The 27,103-nt window shown below is 47.3% G+C and overlaps 2 protein-coding genes across 4 annotated transcripts in view; both read right to left on the bottom strand.

The window, feature by feature from the left end:
• Positions 1–4,856, bottom strand: part of tle2c (TLE family member 2, transcriptional corepressor c) — a 20,712-nt gene extending 15,856 nt beyond the window's left edge. The window contains exon 1 of one of the 2 annotated variants that reach the window (XM_076981259.1): positions 4,245–4,856. In XM_076981259.1, coding sequence (XP_076837374.1) covers positions 4,245–4,292 — 48 coding nt within the window. In that variant the 5' untranslated portion in view covers positions 4,293–4,856. The remainder of the gene's footprint in view (positions 1–4,244) is intronic. The other variant, XM_076981258.1, reaches the window with a different exon arrangement.
• A 2,439-nt stretch (positions 4,857–7,295) lies between these two features.
• Positions 7,296–25,707, bottom strand: chico. 2 transcript variants are annotated; one of them, XM_076981367.1, is made up of 7 exons: positions 24,761–25,707; positions 15,631–15,728; positions 14,060–14,123; positions 12,663–12,707; positions 12,356–12,418; positions 11,240–11,314; positions 7,296–10,823 (listed from the first exon to the last, which is right to left on the bottom strand). In XM_076981367.1, exons 1-7 carry the CDS (start codon positions 24,785–24,787, stop codon positions 10,560–10,562), a joined length of 636 nt encoding a protein of 211 aa, XP_076837482.1. In that variant the 5' UTR covers positions 24,788–25,707; the 3' UTR covers positions 7,296–10,559. The 2 variants fall into 2 exon arrangements, with proteins under 2 accessions (XP_076837482.1, XP_076837481.1); XM_076981366.1 differs by having other exon boundaries at positions 7,296–10,826; positions 24,761–25,698.
• Between the last annotated feature and the right edge of the window lie 1,396 nt (positions 25,708–27,103).

The following is a 27,103-nucleotide window of genomic DNA, read 5'->3' as shown; positions in this document are numbered from 1 at the left end:
AAACCACACAGTTTGATGTAGGTTTTCTGACAAAAGACACTAAAAGTATTAAACTACATTAAAATAAATAGACATTACACAAAGTCGATTTATTAAAGTCGGTAACAGCATGTGAGGGTGCTTGTAGCAGTGGGCCTGTTAACCCTCGTGTTACTCAGCTAATGTGAGTATTAAAGAGCTTATGCAATCACGTTACTCATCAGTCTGTACTTACGGGGTGTGTGTGTGTGTGCGCGCCCATGATTTCCAGGCAGAGGTAGTAAAACACCAAGCTAGCAAGGTATTTGTGTATGTGTTCAGGGTGTGTGTGTGTGTCTGTGTGTGTGTGTGTGTGTGTGTGTGTGTGTGTGTGTGTGTGTGTGTGTGTGTGTGTGTGTGTGTGTGTGTGTGTGTGTGTTTTAATGCAGCAGCACTAAACGGGTGCACTAAACGGGTGGTGGTGGTGGTGGTGGTGGTGGTGGGGGTGAACTGAGGTGCTGATTTAATCATTAACACTATAACTGTATGGAGTGTAAACACCGAACAGATGGAGCAAGATAAATGTCTCCCTCACAAACGTGCACACATACTTCTAGCTTGATGACTACTGCGGGCTAACTACACCAGTGCCACCTCCTGACCTCCACCTCCCCCACCTAACCTCCACCTAACCACCACCTCCCCCACCTAACCTGCACCTAACCTCCACCTAACCTCCACCTAAACACCACCTAAACACCACCTCCCCCACCTAACCTCCACCTCCTCCACCTAACCTCCACCTAACCGCCACCTCCTCCACCTAACCTGCACCTAACCGCCACCTAACCTCCACCTCCTCCACCTAACCTGCACCTCCCCCACCTAACCTCCACCTAACCGCCACCTCCTCCACCTAACCTCCACTTCCTCCACCTAACCTCCACTTCCTCCACCTAATCTCCACTTCCTCCACCTAACCTCCACCTAACCTCCACCTCCTCCACCTAACCTCCACTTCCTCCACCTAACCGCCACCTCCTCCACTTCCTCCACCTAACCTCCACCTAACCTCCACCTAACCTCCACCTCCCCCACCTAACCTCCACCTCCTCCACCTAACCTCCACCTCCTCCACCTAACGGCCACCTAACCTCCACCTAACCTCCACTTATCCGCCACCTCCCCCATCTAACCTCCACCTCCTCCACCTATCCACCACCTAACCTCCACCTCCTCCACCTCCTCCACCTAACCTCCACCTATCCACCACCTCCTCCACCTAACCTCCACCTCCTCCACCTAACCTCCACCTATCCGCCACCTCCCCCACCTAACCTCCACCTCCTCCACCTAACCTCCACCTCCTCCACCTAACCTCCACCTAACCTCCACTTATCCGCCACCTCCCCCATCTAACCTCCACCTCCTCCACCTATCCACCACCTAACCTCCACCTCCTCCACCTCCTCCACCTAACCTCCACCTATCCACCACCTCCTCCACCTAACCGCCACCTCCCCCACCTAACCTCCACATAACCGCCACCTCCTCCACCTAACCTCCACCTCCTCCACCTATCCGCCACCTCCCCCACCTAACCTCCACCTAACCGCCACCTCCTCCACCTATCCGCCACCTCCCCCACCTAACCTCCACCTAACCTCCACCTCCTCCACCTAACCTGCACCTCCCCCACCTAACCTCCACCTCCTACACCTAACCTGCACCTCCCCCACCTAACATCCACCTCCTCCACCTAACCTCCACCTCCTCCACCTAACCTCCACCTCCTCCACCTAACGGCCACCTAACCTCCACCTAACCTCCACTTATCCGCCACCTCCCCCATCTAACCTCCACCTCCTCCACCTAACCTCCACCTATCCGCCACCTATCCACCACCTAACCTCCACCTCCTCCACCTAACCTCCACCTCCTCCACCTAACCTCCACCTATCCGCCACCTCCCCCACCTAACCTCCACCTCCTCCACCTAACCTCCACCTCCTCCACCTCAGTACCACAGAGCAAACACAGACCACATGGTGGTAACACATCAGCTGTATATGATGGTCTGGTTAGAAAGGTTGAGGTTAGAAAATGTCAGATAAATATTTAAGATACGTAAGATATATATATCTTATGTATCTTAAATATTTATCTAACTGACATTATAGCATTATCTAACAGATAACAGATACATAAAATATATAAGATATATATATATATATATATATATATATATATATATATATATATATATATATATATATATATATATATATATATATATATATATTTTATAGCATTATCTAACAGCCAAAAACCAAATGCAGATGCCCTTAACTTGCACACGTTTCAGATATTTGTTTTGTTTTTCACTGAACTTTCTTGTTCCGGTAGTTTCTTTCACACACACACACACACACACACACACACACACACACACGCTTGCTTCTTGTCTAAGTGCACCACTATCAGATCAGACAGGGTTTTAGACCTGCCCAATGAAGTCATATCATAACTAGCCCAGCAGGGAGCCTAATGCAACATTTACACACACACACACACACACACACACACACACACACACACACACACACACACACACACACACACACACACAAATATAAGCACAGGATAAACAGTGGCATTAATTCAAACACACTGGTTGGATTATTTATACATGGAGTTCAACACAAATCAGAGTCATTTTCACAGACACCAATCTCGTAAACTCAATAACCATTAATAATCTGTAAACATATGCAGATTAAATAATAAAAAACAAAGGTGAAATACAGCTGCTATCCACACAGTGAGACGAAGTGGTGTAAAGACACCAGTCTTTCCTGCTAGTTACAGGTGCTACCCATGATCACTGTGCTGTTAAAGGTTAACCAGCAGATTACCTACACTAGCAATAAATCAAACTAGACATGTCTCACAACATGACAGGGTTGACGTCCAATCAAACCGGCTCATGACATGACAGGACGTCTACCTAACCTCTAAAGACTGAGGGCCATGAAGAACCTCCCTCCTCACACACACGACGGCCACGTGCCAACCCTCCCCACAAATCCCCCCGACAAGGATACAGGGACAAAAAACACAAGTCTCATAGCAACTGTGCACTGGGTGTGTAGCTAATACTGCATGTGTCTATTCTAATACTGTAGGTGAAATAGTCTGTATCTGTAATACTGTTTGTGGCTGTAAGTGTAACGCTGTATGTGTACAACTGTACACGTTATACTGCCTGTAAGGCTGTATGTGTAATAGTGTGTGTGTGTAATAGTGTGTGGGTGTGTAATAGTGCCTATAATTGTAATGCTGTATGTGTAATAGTGTGTATGTGTAATACAGTGTATGTGTGATAGTGTGTGTATATGTTAACACTGTGTGTGTGAGTAACATTGTCTATGTGTGTGTCTTAGGTTGTGTGCTTTGTATTGCATGTATCGTTTCTGTTCAACAAGAAAACTAAATTTAAACTAAATATTTTGCAAGCTTGAATTGTGTAAATAACAACAACTCTTCACACAGTCCACCAATCTGCAGTGTCTCACCAAACAACATATACACAATCAATATTGACATTACACAGATACAATAGTAGACTATCTCCATCTCTCAATCTCAATCTCTCACTCTCTCTCTCTCTCTCACACACACACACACCTGTTTGATCTGCATCATAACCTCAGTAATGACAGTGCCTGTGTGTCATATCAAGAGTACCATTGAAGTTAATACAACATGACACATGCAGTGGAGAATGAAGTGGCCTGAAACTACAACACACACACACACACACACACACACACACACACACACACACACACACACACACACACTACACACACCTACATTACCCTCTCCTCCGACTCTGAAGACATGGCGCTTTTACATAAAGCTGCTCGCTCAAGCACGCTGACGTATGCAACACACACGAGCAAAGACTGCGTTGGTAGTCAGGATCACACTGCCTGTAGACATCCACTTACATAACATCGATTATGGTCAATGTGAATTTAAAAAAAAGATGAAAATCCATTAATTACGTCAGCGTAGATAATAAACTGTTTGCCCTGAGAGCAATATTATCTATAAACTAAAGCTACTCGAGCAGCCCTGTGAAACACATCAGTCCTAACCCTAATAACCTATTCTATAATATATCCCACTCGGCCTCCACCCACCGTGAAATATGCGTAAAGTAATGAATCAGCCCGGGGTGGAGGGGTGAAGACACTTCATGTCGCGGTTAGACCACTGACCTGGGCTCGTCCGTGTGGATACATGATCTGAGCGCTTCTGGAGGTCATCCACGGAGCTGGCGGTGTTGGGGTGGCCCGCTACACCCTGCGCGTCCCACACCTCCCCGACGGCGCTGCGTAACGCGGGGACTCCAAACGACCCCCGCGCCGTCGAGCGTGCGGCCGCTCCAAACACTCTCCAAAATCGGTCGATCCAGACGCCAAGTTCTTCTACCTGCACTCGGGTGGGTGGGTGGGTTGGTGGGGGGGAATAAAACACCCACTTCGGTTTCCAATCTCTTCTTCGTGGCAGCGAACAGTGTCGGTGACGCGCCGTAGTGTCACCAGACCTTGTTTTTGCGCACACACGCGACGCGCGTTTGTCAGGCGCGCGTCTGCGTCTGCGCGCTCCCCGCTGACGGGCTACAGAAACATAAACATCACTGAGCGCGCACACCGCCACACACACACACTCCTCACTGTGGGCTGGATGGGGTCCTTGAAAACGTACAATACATATGAGAGAGAGAGAGAGAGAGAGAGAGAGAGAGAGAGAGAGAGAATGAACAGCAGGTCAGCAGATGATCCAGTAAGCCTCACAGCAGCGGACCCCAGACTGTATTATTGCGCCTCTGAGCTTGACATTAACTTGGCGGAGAGCGAAAGCTGCTTTTAAGGTGGCCCGTCGGAGTCGGCCGTAGAGCTTGCTATTTTTCCCCCAACAACAATGGGAAATGATGAAATCTGAAGGAAAACATCGAAGCAAAGGCATTTAACAAGGAGACGACACCCACGTTCGTGTTTCTTTGTGTTTATTAACAATTTATCAATACCTGAATAAGTTAAAAGTCGCAGGAATACGTAGTTTTTATAAACATATACGCGCTTGACGTACACGTGCTACCTTAATACGTCTTCCTGCGCTGGGGACCGAGGCTCTCGCTTATTGGCTACACCGAGAGCAGTCAAAGCCAATGAGTGGCTCTGTTACCCACGTTGGACCGTGACGTATGCGTACATCTGAGCCAGTAATAGAGACGGATGAAAATGACCTCCTTCTCTGTGTAAAATGTGGGATTGTGGGTAATGGAGTACAAAGGTGTAGTCTTACGTACAAGGGGTTCTTGGTACTTTGTAACCGAATAAATGACCCTAAAATATATATTTAAATGCCAGAGCTAGTTGAGGCATACAGAAATATCAATCCAAATATGAACCGCGAATATTTAACAGTGCGTGAGGTCTCGTGGGTTGAGATGCGCTTACTCAGCGAAGCTCAAACTCATCCTTGTGTCTCATCACGGACCTTTAAAAAATCCCCAGCACAGCAAGTCTTGGATAATGTGGTTTTCATTACAGAGACATGCACAGCAAAATCAGTGCGAGGTGGGGAGGATACTCTACCAAACTTCTTAATGCTTTTCACACACCTAACACTTCAGAATCTAATACTCAAACATTATTACTGCCAAAAAGCTGTGGTGATGATTACGGCCTGGCAGAATGTTCTCATTGGCTGTGACCACTTTATATATATATATATATATATATGGTCTTTTACAGCTGTACAATTATTGCATTTTGACACAAAAAAAACCCGACAGTGTTGGAGGTACGTAACAAGCACATTTGCTCAATTATCAATAATAAAATCTTTCCTCAAGGAACTAGTATTGCAGAAAAGCAAGAGTCCGAAACTGCACCAGCTAATAAGGTCATTCTGATGTGTACTGATCACATCACTGTGTACACCGCCTACAGCTTTAATTAACTGGAAATATCTTTCACTCTAGCATATAAAAACAATCTACTAGTATATTCTATGAATTTTCTATGGAAAGTAGGACTGAAAACTGTAAAACCACTTTACGGATTCATAATTAGACTTTACACAAAGTTTATAATACGAACCATTTAAACAAATCAAACCACAGCAATTATTCGGTTCCTTCGTCTCGTGGACTGGCAAGACGAGCATGAGGTCAAGACTGTGTGTGTGTGCGTGCGTGCGTGCGCGCGCGCGCAAAAGGCATCTGCAAAGTACAACACCGCCCTAAGGACAGTGACAAATACATTAAGGATCAAAAGGCGAGAAAGAGCAACAGTAAATTATGGGGTGGGGGGGGGGGGGGGAGGGGGCTTTATAGAGTGATGGGGGAGGGACCCGTCGGAATGAAGCAGTCGGAGTGAAGTCTGAGGGCGGAGACAGACCGCGACACCCGCAGCGGGAACGACCGCACTGGCTGGTGGAGGTGAATAAATAAAGAGAAGAGAGATGGAGTGGAGAGTGTGTAAGGAGGAGGAGCAACGCAGATGTATAACGTATATTTAGACAACGCGGCATCTTGGACGTAGTGTGGGACGTTTCGAGTCAGTTGAGCGCTGATGCCCGCGTGACGGCGCGTCCCATTCGAGCTGCACGTTCACGGAATTTGCGGCGACGCGCACAATTAAGTTATATTGACCGTTTTGTATTAGCACAGAGCAAAGCGAAGAAAGGGCTCCACCTGGTGGACAAGAGAGGAACGCCTCGTATTAGCCCACACAGACGTAGCGAGCAATACATTGGCATATATATATGCTTACTGGACACCTGAGATGTCATGAGTAAAGACGAATAGACACTGATACACTGAAGCTTTTTTATTCGTAAGGCACCGTAAATACTTCCTTACTGCAGATTCTCATTCATAAACAGGTAAAAGGTACCAAACTTCTATCATTTCCCCATATTTTCAGTTTAAACAAAGCTGTAATAATTTTTTTTATAACACAACAGACAGTTTTTGCCAAGTATACACTATTATTTATTTATTTTTAAACCTACATCACAAAATGAGGCTGGAAATAACTGATAGGCTACAACGAATTTTTTTCTGTCTTGAAAATCACCAGGAAGGGGGGTAAGAGTTGAGAGAAGCCAGTACTTCAGAACAACTTCATAGTATAGAACGATGCCCAATTTAAAAAGGGATCATCAACTGTACACACACACACACACACACACACACACACACAAGTGCATGGTGAGGGGTGAGGGGTGTCTGGGTCCGGGGGGGGGGGGGGGGGGGGGGGGGGGGTTAGGGAAGCGCAGAGTTATTCTGGAGATCATTCTGCCATCCACAAACACATTCACAAACGCTATTTGTAAGACTGAATCAACAAAGAAAGACGGGAAGAAAGAAAGGAAAAGAAAGGAGCCATCTCGGGCTCGGTTAGCACAGACGAATCCTCGGGAGATAGTGCCAGATCAAACGAACTCCGCGTGTCTCCGCCAGCACGCACAAACATCGTGGAGATTTTCATCACCGCATCGGAACTGCCCTCCTGGACAAACTCACCCACTCCCACATAAATGTAGCTTTATACATACAAAATGTTTACAAAAGTATACGTATATTGATATATTTATATATGTATATAAATTGGCCCTTCACAACATAAACACACGTACAGACACACACATACATATTCATTTTATATGAATCTTCCAGTAAGGTCCTGTAGAAGCATTATCCTGCTTGTCTAACGAGACACTGTCCTGTTCGCTGGGAAATGACAGAACAATTACAATTAACAGAACAATTTAGATTACAAAAGAAAAACAAAAAAATAATATATAAAACATCACAGTGAATACGCAGCTGCTAGGCAACATGTAAGCATTCACTTTACAATATGCCAGAATTAAGTTTTGATCCATTAAACTTACTGACAGGACGTTGCGATTTTGTTAAATTATGCGTGTCTAATTTAAGAACTGCTGGCCATAGCTGGACAGTGATACACCTCATTTCTACAAATTTTTATCTACTTAGTGGACAAGCAAATGTAATTTTGAACCAGCCATGACAAGATAGACATCAGTTGTGTTCACTACTCATTACTTCTCTATGGGTTGATATTTACTACCCCAGCTTTACAATGACCAGGGAGCGAAACAACTTTGTTTATACTAAAAAAACTAAAACTTTAAAGGAAAACGTCACATCCTTTTCCAGCACACGTGACACTTATGTTGCGAAGCATCAATTGTATGTATATTACATACAGCATTTAAACAGGTATAACCCTATCACGTAGCATACAAACCCACACGTGCTTTTCATAACATCTCTGCAACAAATTGTCATATCACCACAATCAGCGTACAAATATTCTGTTCCGTTTGATTTTTTTTAAAAGAAGTACTACTCGTTATATACAACCGTAGGTAGTACGATCCTGAAAGCACTACTGCACAAAATGCTCATTGGTGTCGCGGAAATGCGGACACCTTGTGGTGAAATGCTGCCACATTGTGGTGAAATGCGGACACGTGAAAAGGGGAGGTTCCCTGAAGATAACAAGCAGCTACGAGAACACACATCTACACCATTTCCCAGAACGTAAATTCTGCAAGATTAAAGCTGCTAACATTGTAATTACTATATTTTCCTCATAATTATCAGGACTTTTTTCAGCATTTTAAAGTCAACATGGACTGCATGGTGGTTAAAATATAAAATTTGTATTTGACAGATGAGACACACTGCACATTAAAATCTGCCACTTGGGGAAATACATACACTTGCTAGAAAAATCACGAAATGCCTTTCAACGTCTTGCATCCTTAACTATAAACACGCACAGACGAGCGCTGATTGACAGCATTAAGACAGACCGCATGCTTTAAATAAACACGTGTACCCAAAATTTGCTCAGGAAAGCATTTCAGTAGTAGTACTTCTTAAGCACTTTGATCATGTTTATGAAGTTACTCATTCTAATTAATACTACACCTATTAATTCCGAAGCTCCACACCATTTCAGTGAACCCCCTCTTCAACATAATTACTCAGTCTGCATATTCTTTTGTACCTTTGTGAAACATTGAAGTCACAGGGGTGAGCTGACGAGTGACCTGTGCTTTCAGGAGAGAAGTCCAACTGCGGACAGAGTTAGCAACAGACGCCCAGTCCACAAATGACCGAGAGCTGCAGTCTCGAGCCTGCCGGTCCGCCACGTGCCCTTCAGCTCGGTCAGAACCGTTAAACCCGGTGGCTGCAATTCCAGACTGGTCCAAGCTGCTGAGAGACTGAGTGAGACGTTATGGGGTTTCGCCTTTAGCTGCAATGCAAATAACGTAACGTAGATCATTTGAAGCACACGCGTTATTTAGAGTCAAGTGGGTTTTCTTCAAATTTGTCTTCATTTTAACACAACGAGCGATATAGTATCCGATATCCGTACACACTGCATTGCTCGTATGAGGGTGAAACCTTGCGCCCCCTCAAATGACCAAGACAAATCGGAACTTTACAATTTAGCACGGGGTTAAATAAACATCGCCTTATTGAGACCGTTTTAGGACAACGTGGTGGATTCAAACATTGTGACCCTTTACGCAGGAAATAATTGACACGGAGTGTGAACCAGAAGCGGTCTTCGTGCTAAACCAATAGTAGTGCAGGTTTCATGGAAATACGCTGGGTATATCATCATCTGTAGGAAGTGCATTTGATAGACAATTTGTACGAGTGCTTATACTTCCTTTTGGATATCAGCTAATTTGCATTAATTTTGCATGCCCTCGTAGTCATCAACAGCCTTAAGGCAGGGTGCCTCTTTTTCATGTAGATAGGAGGGGCCTGTTACTGGGGAGAGCATGAGTGAGTGAGGGAGGCGGAGCCATGAGGGAGGCGGAGCCCACCGTGTCCCGCTCTTCCGAGCGCTAAAAACCCGGAGAGACGCTCTCTGCTGCGGACACTCGCTGTGCAGGACTGCAGGTGCACAGAAAGCGCCGATGTTTTAGATGCCTGCTACGAAACGTGAACACGAGTAGCACAGCTAGGACGAGGAAAGGCGGGCGTTTCGTTTAAAGACACGAATGAGAGAGGACAAGGGGAAGACTCATGTCATTGTGGTGATCTACCGGGTCATCACCAAAGCCACAAGGTGATCCTGACCTACACCAGCAGGGGGCAGCGCAAGAGGCCACGATACAACCAGACGGCATCAGACAGCAGACGCGTTACCCGGACGGGTGTCCTGGTCCCGCTGGAGGCGAACGGGACCGATTTAGGGCAGAGGTGCTGGAGCGCGGAGGCGGTGGGCTGAAGGGGGGGCCCAGACAGAACGCGGCAAAAGAAATTAAAAGCAGGAAAAAGAAGAAAAAGAAAAAAAAAAAAAACAGACGCTGTGAACTGAAGCATGCAAAGAACTGGAGTCAAGAAGGATGAGAGGGTCCGAGTGACGTCTCCACGGGGGGGGGGGCGTTCTTCTCTGAGTGTCTCTCCACTTCCTCACTCTCTCTCCACCCGTCTCAGCCGTCGGAGAGGCGGCCGGGGGGCGGAGCTAGTCGGACTTGTCCCCGTCGTCGTCGCCGCCCCTGTGGTTGTCGGCGGCGACAGCTGCCGCGGCGACAGAGGCGGCAGCCGCCTCCCGGGCGTTCTTTTCCTCCTTGGCCAGGTGAGCCTGAGAGGCCAGTATGCTGGAGAGGGAGAAGAGGCCGGAGGAGGAGGAGCCAGCCGGCAGGGTGGGCGGAGTCAGGCCCAGGGGCAGCGGGGTCATGGGCAGGGCCAGTCCCTGTAGCTGGGAGAGCTGGTGGGCCTGGAGCTGCTGCTACACACACACACACACACACACACACACACACACACACACACACACACACACACACACACACACACACACACACACACACACACACACACACACACACACACACACACACACACACACACACACACACACACACACACACACACACACACACACACACACACACGATGGAGCAAATATCCAGCAGGCACAGAAACATACAGGACAGGAGCAGAGTGTTAGAAACACATTACACACACACTCACGTGTCTGAGAAAGGGCATATGGTTACTGAACACAAACCGTAACTGACACACACACACACACACTGGAAAGAGAACAAAGAACCAAAAATGGAACACACACACACACACACACACACACGACAAGCACAGGCACATTGGCAGTCACGTGATCAGCAGAAAGCAGCCTACCCGAATGATGGAGTTCATCTCTGGTGGAGTGACCTGCTTGGCTCTCTCTATTGCTCCGAGGACCTGCTGCTGGTGCTGAACACACACACACACACACAAACACACACAGGTGAGGACTTTTGTGACACACCATGTTCACAGAAACAGAAAAGACAGAAATAAGAACTCTGACATAAATGTGTTCAGTAGCGCAGTGAGCTCAAAACATCCCTCCACGATACAGATCTGGCTTCCAGTAACGTAGATACTGCTGGACAAAGAGGTAGAGTGCGACATATGCCACAGTCAAGTCAAGCGTGGTGGTAAAGTTGTAAGAACTTTTAATACCACCAATCTAATCAAGCATTTAGCGAAATACCACCATAAACAACATGACGAGTTTCTAAAGAAAACCGAAGACAAAAAAGGTCCTACACAACTACACAACTAACACTGGTAGAAATGTTTCCGAAGCGTGACAAACTGCCACTTTTTTAAAAATACAACTTACAATATTATTTGCATTTATGGCTTTTTAAGGTTTACAGATGCCATTTCTGTTTATTTATTATTTTGTATATTTTGAGTTTATTAACTGCTAAATAAACAGGTCAGTTTCTCCTTACCAACCATTTGGTATTATTCAAACACACCTAATTCAGCTGGCTACTTATCAAGAGTAAAACGCTTTTCAACATGAGTTTGACAACAAAGTAAGTTGGCTAAATAACTTTAAACTTGAATACATGCTCAGATAGGCCGGTATCAGTATCGGCCGATATTGGTATCGGATCGGAAGTGCAAATAAATATCAGTATCGGATCGGAAGTTCAAAAAGCTGGATCGGGACATCCCTAGTGCACACCGACTATATAACAGTCTAGTAACCATGACGACATAAGACTATAGGTAACAAACAAACGTGATTGGCTGGGCCATGCTGGTGGGTCTTTTGCTTTTTCTCTATTCCAATCACGAGACAAATTTACATTTTGTGGAAAATTAGCATTCCCTTGATACTATCGGGAGGTTTCCTCGGTTACAGCATTTCGAACTGTGAATAGCCTACAGTGCTTGAATATTTTTGCGTGTGCCCAGCACAGGGAGGAGGGGGGTGGGGGTCAGAGGTCAGCCTACCTCCTGGGAGAGGTAAGGCAGCACCTGGGCACAGATGGCGTTCAACCTCTTCACGATCTCGGCCTGGTGGGAGAACAAGGAGATTCAGACCAGACACGCCAAACAGACACACACACACACACACACACACACACACACACACACACACACACACACACACACACACACACACTGCAGGAGCCAGGTTGAGGCCCAACACAGCATTACAACCCAAACCAGAAGAGTCTGGGGGTGGAGCCATAAAAGGAAGGCGGGGCTTTGGGACGAGAGGACAAGCACTGATGAAGGTGCAGCAACATCCTCTTACCTGTTTGTGCATTTCGATGTTGAGCCCGTACGACATCTCGTAGTACTGTAAAGGCAATGATAAAAGGCGGGGTTAAACCGGGCGGCGCAGAACCGGAGGCGGGATTAAACCGGATGGCCCATGCAACCTGATTCAGCCACGACGGCCGGCCACAGAAGTGCTGGCTCGCGATTTCCAGCTCGAAGCTGGACGGGACTCCGTCAGCTCGCACGGCATGACGACAGCAGGATGTAACGACGGGGTAATGCGAGTGTGGACAAGCAGTCCGAGGCTCCTAACGAAATTAGCGTAGCAAATTGATAAATTAGGGCCGCACTAAAACGCAAGCACTCACTCTGCAATCTGATTACTGACTGGATGTGTGTGTGTGTGTGTGCGTGTGTTCGCAAACACCCATGCATGAGCTGTGGTTTAAAGTGTCTCCAGCTGACTGTGCTGCACCACCCGCATGCATCCACCCCCAAGGCTTGCTCGGGTGGAGCACCGGCTCCTCTTAGACGCAGAGACGCAAACTGGACTGGAGCTGAAACACTGCGGCCTGCGTCTGCTGTGGCGGCTACCGACCCGCCATTCTGGCTCAGGGGCAAAACGCCAATGAATTTAAAAGCCAGCCGTCCCCTGCTGCCCCCCAGGGAGGCAGGCGTTGGGTTGATAAACTGCTGTTACAACACTCGCCCCCATCGATGGGCTCGGGGCGGGTCGATACGCCCGGCGGCTTGATCGATTTCACTTTTTAAAAGCTGATCAATAGAATGTTTCTGGGGTGAAAGGGCCAGAGGGGTATGTGTCCAGGAAATGTGAGCCAGGGGCACACGAGAGAGAGAGAGAGAGAGAGAGAGAGGATGCTGACAGATGTGTGTGTAAACATGGCACAGATAGGGAGACAAACTGGACTTAAAGTGCATCACAAAAGGGGGCGGAGATTTCACCGCAGCAGAAGGAGAGGAGAAGGGAAGACAGAGGAGGCGTGGCCATGGGGGTGTGGCCATGGGGGTGTGGCCATGGGGGCAGGGATTACAGAGGGATTCACACACCGAGTCGTGTGGCCCTCTTCCAGGGCCGGTCCAATTGAAACGCCACATTATTACCCGTTAATTAACGTGAAGTAACCCACAGTAATTAAGGAAAACCCAAAGACTATAACGGGTTTTAAATGGGTTACAAAACCCGAAAGATCACAAAACTGACCAGACCACCCCTAGCATTAGTTAATGTAATTCTGTCATTTCATTTGCACAAGAAAGGAAGTGGGCACCATGGTAATACTGGCGTGCTAGCCTGCTGAGGTCACTCGGGCACAGGAAGCACCCTGACAGGGTGAGGTGTGTGCGTGTCCCACGGACACCGAACTCAAGCTGCGATTGGTCCATTCATTCACTGATAAAGGAATGACTCACCATGATGTAGTGACGCTGCATCTCAGATTTCTCTGTGGCCAGTTTATCACACTCCAGCTTCAGACTAGGGGAGGGAAGGACGGACACACACACACACACACACACACACACACACACGCGCACACACACACACGCGCACACACACACACGCGCACACACACACACGCGCACACACACACACGCGCACACACACACACGCGCACACACACACACGCGCACACACACACACGCGCACACACACACACGCGCACACACACACACGCGCACACACACACACACACGCGCACACACACACACACACGCGCACACACACACACACACACACACACACACGCGCACACACGCGCGCACACGCGCACACACGCGCACACACGCGCGCACACGCGCGCACACGCGCACACACGCGCGCACACACACACACACACACACGCACACACACACGCGCACACACACACACGCGCACACACACACACGCGCACACACACACACGCGCACACACACACACGCGCACACACACACACGCGCACACACGCGCGCGCACACACGCGCACACACGCGCGCGCACACACGCGCACACACGCGCACACACGCGCACACACACACAGAAAATGAGATAGGAAGGAATAGTGCCACATTCATACAGTAAGAGTCAGAGCTCTTCTTATGGGTGTAAACCTTTTTAAGTGGTAATTGGGGTCTCTCTGTGTGTGTGTGTGTGTGTGTGTGTGTGTGTGTGTGTGTGTGATGACTAACAATCTGTGCCACTGTGTATAAGCATCAGCTAAAATATTTACATTCCAGCCTGAAGTGTTTGGGCAAGGGGTGGTGTGTGTTTCTCTCCCTGCCTCCCTCCCTCCCTCTCTCACACACACACACACACACACACACACACACACACACACACACACACACACACACACACACACGCACACACACGCACACACACGCACACACACGCACACACACGCACACACACGCACACACACACACACATACATTTTTCTCCAGGCCGTCATCTCCACTTCACCTAATCCTTTCTCCGGGGGGGGGGATTCACAACATTTTCATCACCATGACAACCTGGTTTCACTAGCACCACATCGTGATTGGTTGGTACTGAACTAAAAAAAATCTGGTTGGTCGAGCGTAAAGACACCCCCCCCCCCCCCAGTCTCCATCTCAGCTTGTAGAGTTCAGCCTGACTCCTCCTGCTGTTCTGAGCTCTAACATGTGGAAGCTGAGAGAAGACGCCAACACACACACACACACACACACACACACACACACACACACACACACACACACACACCGCCTCCTGCTGTAGATCCAAGCACCCATCTACACCTCCGTACCTCCACCCATGGTCCGTCTGTCAGGGCTGGGTGGAGTTCCTCCCACACACCCTCCGTCTGCCCATCTGGTTCTCTCAGACCAGACGGACGCATGGGAAGGAAGCCCCTCCCCTTTTCACCTATGACGACCCGCAATCCCCGATTCTTAACTCTCCAATGACAACTGGCACACACACACACACACACACACACACACAGTTCAAATGTAGATGGGTGTACCTGTGATACTGCGCTTGAAGGAACTGAAACTCATCTTTGATGCGGTCGCAGGAATCTGAGGTGGTGAACTTCAGTGGCTGCGCAGACTGAGACGAGGCCTGGTGGGAGGGGTCAAGAGGTCACATGTTTAGAGTGAACGCCAGCACATGGGAGCATATCGCATCGATCGAACTGGCCCAGAGGTCATATGAGGTCCCTCCCACTGCTGCTGAAGACAGGTGGGTTTGCCCTAGAGCTGGGCAATATGGCCAAAAAAGGTTAATCATGATATTTTTTCTGTGTTGATCAATTTAATTATATCGATATAAAATTCAGAAACCCTTTCACAGCTTTTAAAGAGTATCCTTAAAAAAAACAAAGGCAAGCTGAACACATACATAGAGTATGAAACTCAAACCCATAATGAAATTTACATTATGACCATCAAGTCCTGAATTTTCCTACCAAAACAAATGTGTTATCCACGTCCTGAGTGAAACACCACTGACCTGCTTGCGCCAGTGCTCAGAGCCTGGAACACCTGAACACCTAATCTTTTCCACTGGCTGGTTGGCATTTTGTTTGCACTGAACTTCAACATGCGCTGTATTTTCGGCTTTACTGCGCTCAGTCAGATCAGTTGAACGTAAGGTTTCCTTTCATTGTCACAGAGAGAAGAAGTGTCTCCACTGCGGCTGAGGACGGCAGCGCCTCCCCTCCCCCACATAGCTGATCTTATCTATGATGAATAAACTCACTCTAACACACACACACTCACGTACGTCTTGGTGCTGTTGAAGTAAGCCCATACCAAGACACTGAATACATGAATATGTTCAAAATGCGACTTGACTTTGGTTTGACTGAAAAACCACACCCACTGGGCTAACTGACCTTGTAACGCTGAACCTCAGAAAACCACAAAAATCTCCCTAAAAGCCACGTGCTTTAAACCAGCACGCAAACATGTGTCAGAAATATCTCTGCTTCCTAAATAAAATGTGCACACAATGAAGGGGAGCACCACAGTATACACACACACACACACACACACACACACACACCCCTCCCCAAGACTGATGATCTGGGCATGTATAATTTTGAATGTGATGCAATTGCTGTGTAGGCCAAATGTGCAGTCTTATGAACTGAGGTGTGTGTGTCTGTGTGTAAGCCGTTATCCCCTGCAGTGCCTACAGAGTTGCTGTGTGGCCCACTCTCCTCAGGGAGCTTATTGTTCTTGAACATGCGTGCACACACACACACACACACACCCCTTCTGTGTATCCATCATGCACACACAGGAAAAAAAAAAAAAGAATGGACTTGTATGGCTGCATCCACCTGCAGCAAACACAAAGCAAATATCCATCCCTACAAAATACACAGAGCACGATTGGACACACACACACACACACACACACACACACACACACACACACACCCACCCACACACCGAGCGCTACAGTAAACAAAGGACATGACTGGATTCAGACACACGGGGCACTGCTGGCCTTCAGCTGACAAATCCCCCCACCACACACACACACACACGGCATTGTGGGACTTGCAGCAGGCAAACTTCTAGACTCCAACACCATTATGATGTCATGCCCAATCACCTGCCACCAGGAAGTGAGCAGGACAGGCCATTACACACTTCCTGTTGGGAGTCATTACACACTTCCTGTTGTAGTCGGGCCTGGCAGCAGGCACAGGGATTTGGGAAACAAGATGGCGGTTTTCTGACCTCAAAAGACGGAATTCACTCATCTACATTCAACCTAAAAACCCGCTGGCTCGTATTACACACAGCTGTCCCGACGATCGGCAGGAGGGTCCCGCACCACCGCGGGCTGTATTCACGCACGTAGTCTGTATTTCTGTTCAAGTACTTACACAGATCTTTGTGAGCCCCGTGGGGGCGGGGCAAGCGGAGGGGGGGCGTGTGTGTGCGTGCGAGAGAGGTTGCTAGGGGACTTTGTAGAGGATGTTAGTAATCCCTCTCCAGTGTTTCTACCATTAGAAATCAATTAGAGTACCCTGCTGCAGAAAACCACCAGCATCACCTGTGACCCACACACACTCCTACTGAAAAGGAGAGGAGAGACACAGAACGAGAGAGAGAGAGAGAGAGAGAGACTTTGCTGATGTATAGTGGGGGAGGTAGAGAGTGCTCCCTTTGTGATGCTAATGAAGGGATTTGGCCTCTGTGGCCCAGACATCTGCTGTTGCACTGTGTCAAGCACATATACAAGTGTGCACAAGCATGCGTTCACACTCCCCCAACAACCCCTCAACACACACGCCACCCCCCCCCGGGTCCTAACTGCGTTTTTGTTTCTCCGTCGAGCTCATGTGCGCTGGAGAGGAGAGAGGACGGACCACGCACTCTCACAGGAAAACTCAAATCTTTGTGCAAGTCCTCTTTGCACAGTGTGCACAAGAAGTGCTTTGACAGGATGACTGATCTCCGTGCAATTATCGTTCGCCGTCTGCGTGTGTGCGCGTTCACAAACACATTAGCAGAAGCGTGGGTACGAGGCAGAGGAGGGTCCCTGGATCTGGGAGGAATTGGCCTTTGTTGGGAGAAAGTGTGTGTGTGTGTGTGTGTGTGTGTGTGTGTTGGAAGGGGCCTGAACACCTGCTCAAGAGAACTTCAGCAGAAAAAGGATCACATCTTTTCATCACCGCATGCTAGTGAGGCATGTGAGCACAAGTACGTGTGTGTGTGTATTTTTGAAAGTGTACGAGTGAGGTTTGAGGGCGAGTGTGAAGGCGTACATCTCACACACGGTCATGATGGTCGCGGTTGTGGTGGAAGTCTTTAACTCCGTCCCACGCTCACTCATTCCGACTCCCCTGCTGAAGAAGTCAGTTCAAACTTGGGCGAAGTCACTGAAGAAAAAAAACCCCCACCGTGGTACATAGAACTACAGTGATAAACCATGTTTCCATAATGAGGATTACACTCCGCACACCCCTGTATGGCTGAGTCACAACACCCTCCTTGGGCCTCATCACCTCACCCGGTAATTCTAAACATGCCGATTTAGAAAACTCGCAGATTTCCACACTTATACTGAAGGCATCATTTAGAACATGACAGCAAATGTTACAATAGCACATACAAAGCATCCTGATTATATAATTATTGTAAACACCATAACTGATTTCATGATGCGGTTTCACATTAGTGATAAGAAGTGGAAAAAAGTTGGGAGCACAGGGCATGCTGGGAAATCTCATCAGGCGCGGCGACAGAACCAGGCCCCGAGAAGCACCCGCAGAACTCGAGCTGTGGTACAACTGGTCCGTCAAAAACACGATTTCAAACAAACGCATCGCTCCTACAGTTCGGAATCTTCCACGGTCATAATGAAGTGCTGCTCAACATGTCAATTGAATCGATCTATTAATCAGCCAGTGACACGGTGTTGATGCAGCGTGTTAAGAGGGACGCCCGGCCCACACCGTGGGGGGGTGGAGGGGGTGTCAGGCAGAATTAAAGGAAAACGAAGTTGCTCAAGGTGAATATTGATGTTCAAGCAACGAGGACAGCAGTGTTTCAGCGTTTTTAATTCTGCGTTTAAAAGAAGGTGGGGGAGGAGACCAGGATGATGGATCATTTAGACGATATTGGCAGATGCTTAAATTGCTGCTATAAATGATGACGGACATTAATCGACTCCTGGAAAGTGGTGAACTTCGACCCTCGGCCACCCCGCCCCACTGCGCGTTCTCTTCCCCATTTAAAACGGACCGCCGTCGTTTTTACACCCGATCTTTTGACGCCGTAACATTTTCCGTGGTTTCACTTGTCATCTGGTTACTTTTCATCCTTTCATTCAGGTTTCATTTATTTAAAATCTCAGAAACAAACGCGATGCTTTCAACGTGCTCATTAGATAATGACACTGGATGCTAAAACACAAACTTCTTCTGACTTCAATTTTCAACAAAATATCGGTCACAGTTAAATGCTGCGTGTTTCATCTTATTCTGGGCACATGGAGGAGAGAAAGGGGGAGGGGAGGGAGGGTGTGTGACCCTGTCTGAGTGTGTGTGTTTAGTGTTGATCGGAACTGTGGGGGATTAACCTCCTGTCCTGCTGGGGGTTTTGTTCTGTTGGGGGGGGGGGGGGGGGGGCGTGGGGTTGTTAATTCAACCAGCCTTAATAACGTCCTCCAGCTCTGCCCTCACCCCTGCCTCTAAAACACATTATACACGCGCGCACACACACGCACAAAGTAATAAACATAGCTAGCCCTCTGGGTATACGTGTGTGTGTGTGTGTGAGAATATGAATAAAAGCCAGCAGTGTGCATGTGCACGCCTGAGAAACCAAAAGAGCAGGAGAGGTCCCCCCCCTCCAGTCTACATGTTTAGTGAGTGTGACAGAAAATCCCAAAAATGATGGAGGTGTGTGTGTGTGTGTCGGGGCGATGAAGCATTTCACAGGCAGCTGGATAGGTGAGTGTGTGCACACCAGAGGTGGAAAGAGTACTGAAAAATTGTAATTGATTAAAAGTATCATTACTTTGCCTAAAATCTACTCAGAGTAAAAGTAAAATTACCCATCTCAAAATTTACTCGAGTAAAAGTACAAAATTACTTCATTTAAAATGTAATTTGAGTAAAAGTTATAGTTACTTTCAGTTATTTAATGCATGGATGAATCATGAGCCAAATTCAGCACAAGTTGTTTTAATCGATTTCAAAGTGTATTTAAGTGCACATCCACACTTGCAAAAAGATCAGCTGGGCTCAGGAACATACTTCCTCACAACACAAGGACAGTCACAACCTGTACCATAAAGTGCAAACAATTTTCAGTCCTATTGTCCAACGGACAACACTATGATGAGAAAAGAAATTTAAATTACAAATTATTCAAAAAACAAAATGCACACAAAATTAAGTGCCCACAAGATGCCACAAATCAAACTACTCACAATAAAATGCCCACAGGATCCCACATCAAAAATAAAAAAATGCTCATAGGATCCCACAATTTAAAAGTAAGTGCTCACAGGATCCAACTATTCAAAATACAGTGCCCACCGGATCCCACTATTCACAATAAAATGCCCACAGGTTGCCACAACTCAAAATAAAATATAAAATGACCACAGGATCCCACATCTCAAAATAAAACAATATGTGCACAGGATTCCACTATTTAAAACGCTCACAGGATCCAACTATTCAAAATACAGTGCCCACAGGATTCCACTTTTCACAATAAAATGTCCACAGGATCCCACAGAACCTGATAGATAGAAGAATTAAAGATAGAACAATCTCATCCTTTTAGAAAAAAGTGCACCAGATTACGACCTGATTATGAGACAATGGAAAGGGCATGCGCAAGGCAAGGCCACGCAATTGGCCTTCAGTTCTGGGACTCAGAAGTTTTTAATTTCTGCCCGCATAATATTTTTCACCTCAGTAATGTGAAGGCGTTCAAATGTAGTGAAGTAAAACTACTTGGGTCAAAATGTACTCAAGTAAAAGTAAAAATTACATATTTCAAAAACTACTCAGAAAATTACAAATTACTCATAAAAAGTACTCAATTACAGTAATGTGAGTAAATGTAATTAGTTACTTTCCACCCCTGGTGCACACTGCCATGATTGCGACCCCCCCCCCCCCCTCTCTCTATGGCCCCAACACTCGCGCCTGCACTGTTCGTTCTAAAGGTGGACCACCACCCAGTATCGGGCCCCCCCATCACACACTGGCCCACGTCGCCTCACAGATCCCTTGTGAAAAACAAAGCTTCACGATCGTCGCACAACGCCGCCAGCACCTCTCGGCGCAGCGATGCCACTTGCGTGATGAAGAGCGTGATGAAGAGCGTGATGAAGAGCGCGCTCCGCGATGATCCGTCTCTCCTGCGGCGTAAAGGTGACGGCGCAACTTTTGAAACGCACCTCAGCCATGAACGGGGCTCGCCCGGATGGATAAAAGCACAGACGCGCGGGGCGCCGGCCGGGGTTCACACACGCCACGACGCTACAGCCGGCACTGAAAACGAGTTTTGAAGGCACGTCAATCATTCTCTATACCGTCGGTAAGCAGGAGATAGCCAGGCCTGTGCTGCTGTCTCCATCACCTACGTCCGCCCGTGGTCGGAGGAGCCAGGGTGAAGATGGAGCAGTCAGCCAGCAGGCAGAGAAACCATGTGGGTAATTCCTCCCCATAATCCTCCCGGTGGCATTTTATGCCTCTAAACAAGAAGCATAAGCCTATACAATCAGATTAGGGGCATGCTGATATGATGCGCACATCGCTCTGGGCGGAGCTGAGCAATAAGAGGGCGTGCCCTGCAGCAGGGATCTGCCCCCCCGAGAGCTACTCGACTAGGGAGAAGCGTCACATGACGAGGCGTGAGAGCAGGGCGTGTTAGAACAACCCGGTTGCGTTTCACACACAGCTGAATTTGGCTTTGCAAGAGGCAGCCATGATGGAAGGTGTTCAAAACAGCCACAGCGAAACACACCGTCGGAATTCCAGTACGTCTGGACGCAAAGATACACACGTCGCAAAAGCTTCAGTAAGACGTCGCACATGTAGCTCGCCCATTAACGTGTGCGCCGTACGCACACTCGTCATTGTTACGGCTCGTTACGCACAAAAAAGGTATGGAAATATTTGACATCACAGGAGCTCATAATGATGGCTTGTACGACATCACTACAGCCAGATATCTGCAAGATGGGAGCACAAGTATTGTTATGGCAGGTTATATCCGTCATATATCATTACAGCATGTTATGACAGCACGATAATAAATGGAGACTGCACACAAGCTTGCAGGTGCCATCATAAAGCAGTTTATCTAGCGAAGTGGATTTATTGCCGTGTGCCATCAATGCAATTAATGTTTTGCTAGATACAGTTTTCTAAGTAAATGACGATGAGATATCCTGGTGCTCCCTAAATAAAGATCCCTAAATAAATGACCAGCAAGGTGCTTCCTGGAGCCGTACCAAAATAAAAAGACCGCTTTGACATGCGATTTTCACCTCACATTAAGATTACAGGATTCCAAACAGAAAACACGCACTGCAAAACATTTTAATAAAATGCTAGTGGAATGTTAGCTGATTAGCAGGCTGGCACTTCAGCACGTATCTGCAGCAACAGTTTACAATGGCAGCCTAATTACCCCCTTAGTGTACCAGACCCTCACACGGTTTATGGTTATATACGGTGGAAACTGTAAGCAGCCTTCAGACGTGGTGCCAGTGAGTTCTGAATAGTGGAAGGTCTAAAAACGTACGGCGTTTGTATAAATCGGTCTATTCGGGAGCGCAACACGGGACAGGACCGGGCAGGAAACACCACCTCCTAAATCCGCTGGAGCAGCAGTCTTTCAACAGCTTTTCAAGACAGAACAATCCCACTCCATCACTCCACCCAAAACACCCCCACCCTCGACAGCAGCTCCAGGGCCCACCTGGACATGGAGGCAGCCCATGTGAACTCACATCCTCCCCCTGTTCCCCATGATCCCAACTTTCAAAAAGGTCAAGACGCAACTGCAGATCCGGCAGCCTAATCCTGGATTGAAAGTGCAATGAGAATCCCACGGCTAATCCTAGATTTGGGGCCGTAGATTTAGGGCTAAGTGGAGGATTCCACCATAAGGAAACCTTCAGCCGTCAAAGTCATTACAGTGTTTGGGTTACTTTTGTATCGGCTCCAGCAATAAAGGAACCTCAGCCTTATTTTTTCAAAAGTACCTCAAAACGTGTACAACAGCATATTACCAATAAGCGGCAACTCTAATTTGAGCGGATCGCAAAGAAAAAGCCCAGAGAGAACATTAACGTGGAAAACGCGATCAGAACCGCGCCGCATTCCACGGGTCTGGCTAAAACGACGTAGAACGGACCCCGAGCTTGAGCACAGGTGCAGTTCTGAGCACTTTAACCGTTAATTACGGCGTTTTCTCTCTTCGGCGCTTGGGGGACCTTGTGTTTGCGCATAAAGATCTGTTTGTTACAGACTGGGGAGGCACAATTAGGATCAGCACTAAACTAAACCAATAACAAGGGACTCATTACAGAGCAAAGGGGCGTGCTCAGGGACCGTCATTCATGGAAGAGAAACAACTCATGCTGGGGAGGGGGGTTGCAGGAGGACCTGGCAACCACACTTGACCTTTATTTGTTAAAAACAAAAAGGAAACAATCAAAAGAACAGCCCGTCCATGTGTCTGGATTAAAAGATTCATTGTGCTTGCCAACATGTATTAAACTGCAGGATTGTTGGCGTATGTGGGTGTGTATATATAGGGTTTGCTATAATTCTGGTGTTTCACGACCGGTAATTACACAAACCCAAGGCACTCTGAAGATATACTGCTGCAAGAGCAGTTAATCACGTTCCCTACAAGGCAGAAATATTTCTCAAAACCACAAAGCAGGCGAGTCTTGCGCTCCCTCCCTATTGACATCCACCAGTGTTTTGTCCTGAAGTGTAACTCTTCCTGCTGTAACACACCTGATTCGACTTATCAGCCAATTCCCCACGGCCGCCATGAGCCGAAACAGGTGTGCAAAAAACGAGAAAGATCCCCCCCCAAACACACACACACATCGATGTTCCAGCACAGAATCTGTCAAACACCACAGCACTGTATTAAATACCATTGAATACAATACTACATGTTGTTAGTAGCAGTGTTCAACAAATACAAGCTTTTGTTTACTAAATGTGATGCATGGCCACCAGTATGACAAACTTGCCTCCTCCAACCACAAGGGTTGAAACCCCGTTCCCCCCTTTTCTCTACGACAGCCACCCTACGAGCACACGTGCTTACAAACATTTAGACAAATACAAGTGACAGAAGCTACTGGACATAAAGGCCTCGATGCATCACACACCTGAGGTCAGGATTCACCTCAAAATGCGCGTGACGGACCCCACCTGTTATACCATCCTTACAATGAACAAACGTGCACGCGGACGCCGCGGCCACGCAGCACACGTGCACGCGGACGCCGCGCGCGCCTACAATGTTTAAATAATCGGATATTTTCGGGGTTATGAAGTAAAATTAGTCGTTTTCGTGAAAAGAGCGAGTGACACAACGTAACACACAAGCGATACACACACCGGACGAGGCACTTACCGAGTGTCTGGCTTGTGGAAACATCATGTCAGGTTTTTTTTTTTTGTGGGGTGTTTTTTTTTGTTGTTCGCCAAACGAAATAAAACGTTTGGGTGGAAAATCTCTTTGTTTGGTCTCCTCCGGGTGCGAACCTGTGAGGTTCCGGCGCTTTTCTTCTCGGAGGTTCTCAAACGTGCAGTTTGTCGAAGCAGAATCTCACCCGTGGTTCGGTAGCAGCTCCCAGACGGGGTTCGTTCAAAGCGAAAGCGTTGGCTCGGTTCTCCAGCGCTGAAAAGGTGAAGCTCACGGCTGAAGGTCCAGCCTGCAGCCCGAGCCGCTCCAGCGTGGTGCTCACCACCACACCGAGCTGCAGGTTCCTGCTTCTGCACCAAACGGGGGTGTTTGGGTCAAATATGCAGAGGTCATGAGGAGGAGACCAGCCCAGCAGATGATTCAGGAGTTGAGATGTTTTCTCGGGGAGGTGGGCCACCCGGTGCCCTGTGGGTAGCAGGTAAGTTCCTACAAACAAAAAACCATCATAAAACCTGCACAACCGCCGACACGACGCGTGCTGCACAAAAGTTCGGCGCGCTAGGATCCAAGACGAATCGTGGTTCCGACTGTCAAACCGCGAGCCGAGGCGCGTCTTTCCGGATCTCCCAGCAGAGAAGGTGCGGAGGATGTGTCGGCCCGTATGATGCGGGGCCGGGGCGGTACACACCAGGCCCGTTTTACATCTCACATGTATCAATTGGCCGTTTGCGGAAGTGTTGCCGTTTTAACGTGGCCCTGCTAGAAGGTGTGAGGGGGGAAACCGCTTTTGTTCCGTCCAATCCACAGCGACTCCTCCCCGCACACACACACACGACCCAAGGGAGGAGAAAACAGCCACGCAATTATCATATTCAAATGCAAGGCTTATATAAAAGCCCAATATATTTGGCAATAAAATCCACTAAAAGAGATTAGTTAATTATTAAATACGACCAGTTAACCGGAAAGTCATAGTTTACAATATACAATAAAAAATAATATAGGCTACTGGTCTGGTTAAAAAGAAATCCGAATTAGTGCTTGCTGTACATTATTCGTATATGTCTCATTAATCTGACTTCACATTAAAAAGAGTTATGCGTATAAAAATGCGATTCACAAGCTGCACAGACTCCGCTGGTTCCGTTTTCTTTGTGCTGATGGAGTTAGAAGCGCTGCCCCCTTCTGGCCAAAGCCTCACATCTCAGCTCACATCATCCAGAGCGCAGGACACGCCGGGCCTCAGCATGTTTATGCTGTGCTGCATACTGGTAAAATCTATGAAATATTCAGACCAGTAACACAACTTAACTGTGCACACAGAAAAGCAGGACACGTCCAGAATTAGGATGCAGGAACATGTCTATATTGTCTCACGCGGCTCTCTGTTGAAGTTGAACACCTTATGTATTTTCCATACACACATTCTTAAACATTGAACATATAAACATGTTTTGCATGCCTGATGTTTGTTAAAAGTTATCAGCAAGATAATGTCTAATAGAGCTTAAAAATGAGTCAAAACAATTAAGCAGAAATAAGTATGTGTATGGTCTAATATTTGCCGCACGTGTGTTGCGATAATCGCCATATGTATCTAAAACCTGAAACACCATAGCAGATATTAAACATCCTCATGGTAGCATATGGCAACATCAGAGGACATAAACTACCTCCAACAGCCGGCAGAGCTACTATATCTGATACACCTGTACCAGATTGACACTTACAGCAGAGATACTATATCTGATACACCTGTACCAGATTGACACTTACAGCAGAATCTGGTACAGGTGTATCGGATTGACACCTACAGCAGAGATACTATATCTGATACACCTGTACCAGGCTGACACCCACAGCCATGACCCTGGCACTGCAGGGGCAGAGGTGGGTTGGTAACGATCCGTCACCCAAATGATCTGTTTTTGGTTTTCATCTCAATCCGAGCAATGAAGGAGTGTAGCAGGTGAGCGTCTAATTGTAGATGCTCACGGATCAGTTTGTAATTTTACGCTCCTAAAGCAGTTACAAGCAGAATACATAATGAATGGAGAGGCACAACGTAACGGTTTCAGTGTAGTTATGATGTGGGAATGGGGCCCGTTTGTATTCCAGCCAAATCGAATTCAGATTATATTAAATATAAACACTTAAGGGTTTAACAGGAATAACATACATGCTATGACCTTGCAGTTGTGGAAGCTTTCAATATCTGAAGTCTGTCCCATTTTTAATAAGTCCTCTTACCGTTTATGAATGGCTCAAAATTATGTCTCGTCAACTAATGCAAATGTACTCGTTAACTTACAATTACAATTAAAACACAAA

This window comes from Brachyhypopomus gauderio, chromosome 19 (assembly GCF_052324685.1).
Source record: "Brachyhypopomus gauderio isolate BG-103 chromosome 19, BGAUD_0.2, whole genome shotgun sequence".
Taxonomy (NCBI): Eukaryota; Metazoa; Chordata; class Actinopteri; order Gymnotiformes; family Hypopomidae; genus Brachyhypopomus; species Brachyhypopomus gauderio.
The sequence above is the reverse complement of the archived record's forward strand: the minus strand, read 5'-3'. Positions and strand labels throughout refer to the sequence as shown.

What these genes read in the sequence shown, in the direction of transcription:
- chico (XM_076981366.1), bottom strand. Translation starts at nt 24,787, where the DNA reads ATGATGTTTCCACAAGCCAGACACTCG. An exon ending in CTTCAAGCGCAGTATCACAG is followed by an intron (nt 14,124 to 15,630) that starts GTACACCCATCT and finishes TCCCTCCCCTAG; the next exon opens with TCTGAAGCTGGAGTGTGATA. An exon ending in TGCCTTACCTCTCCCAGGAG is followed by an intron (nt 11,315 to 12,355) that starts GTAGGCTGACCT and finishes GTGTGTGTTCAG; the next exon opens with CACCAGCAGCAGGTCCTCGG.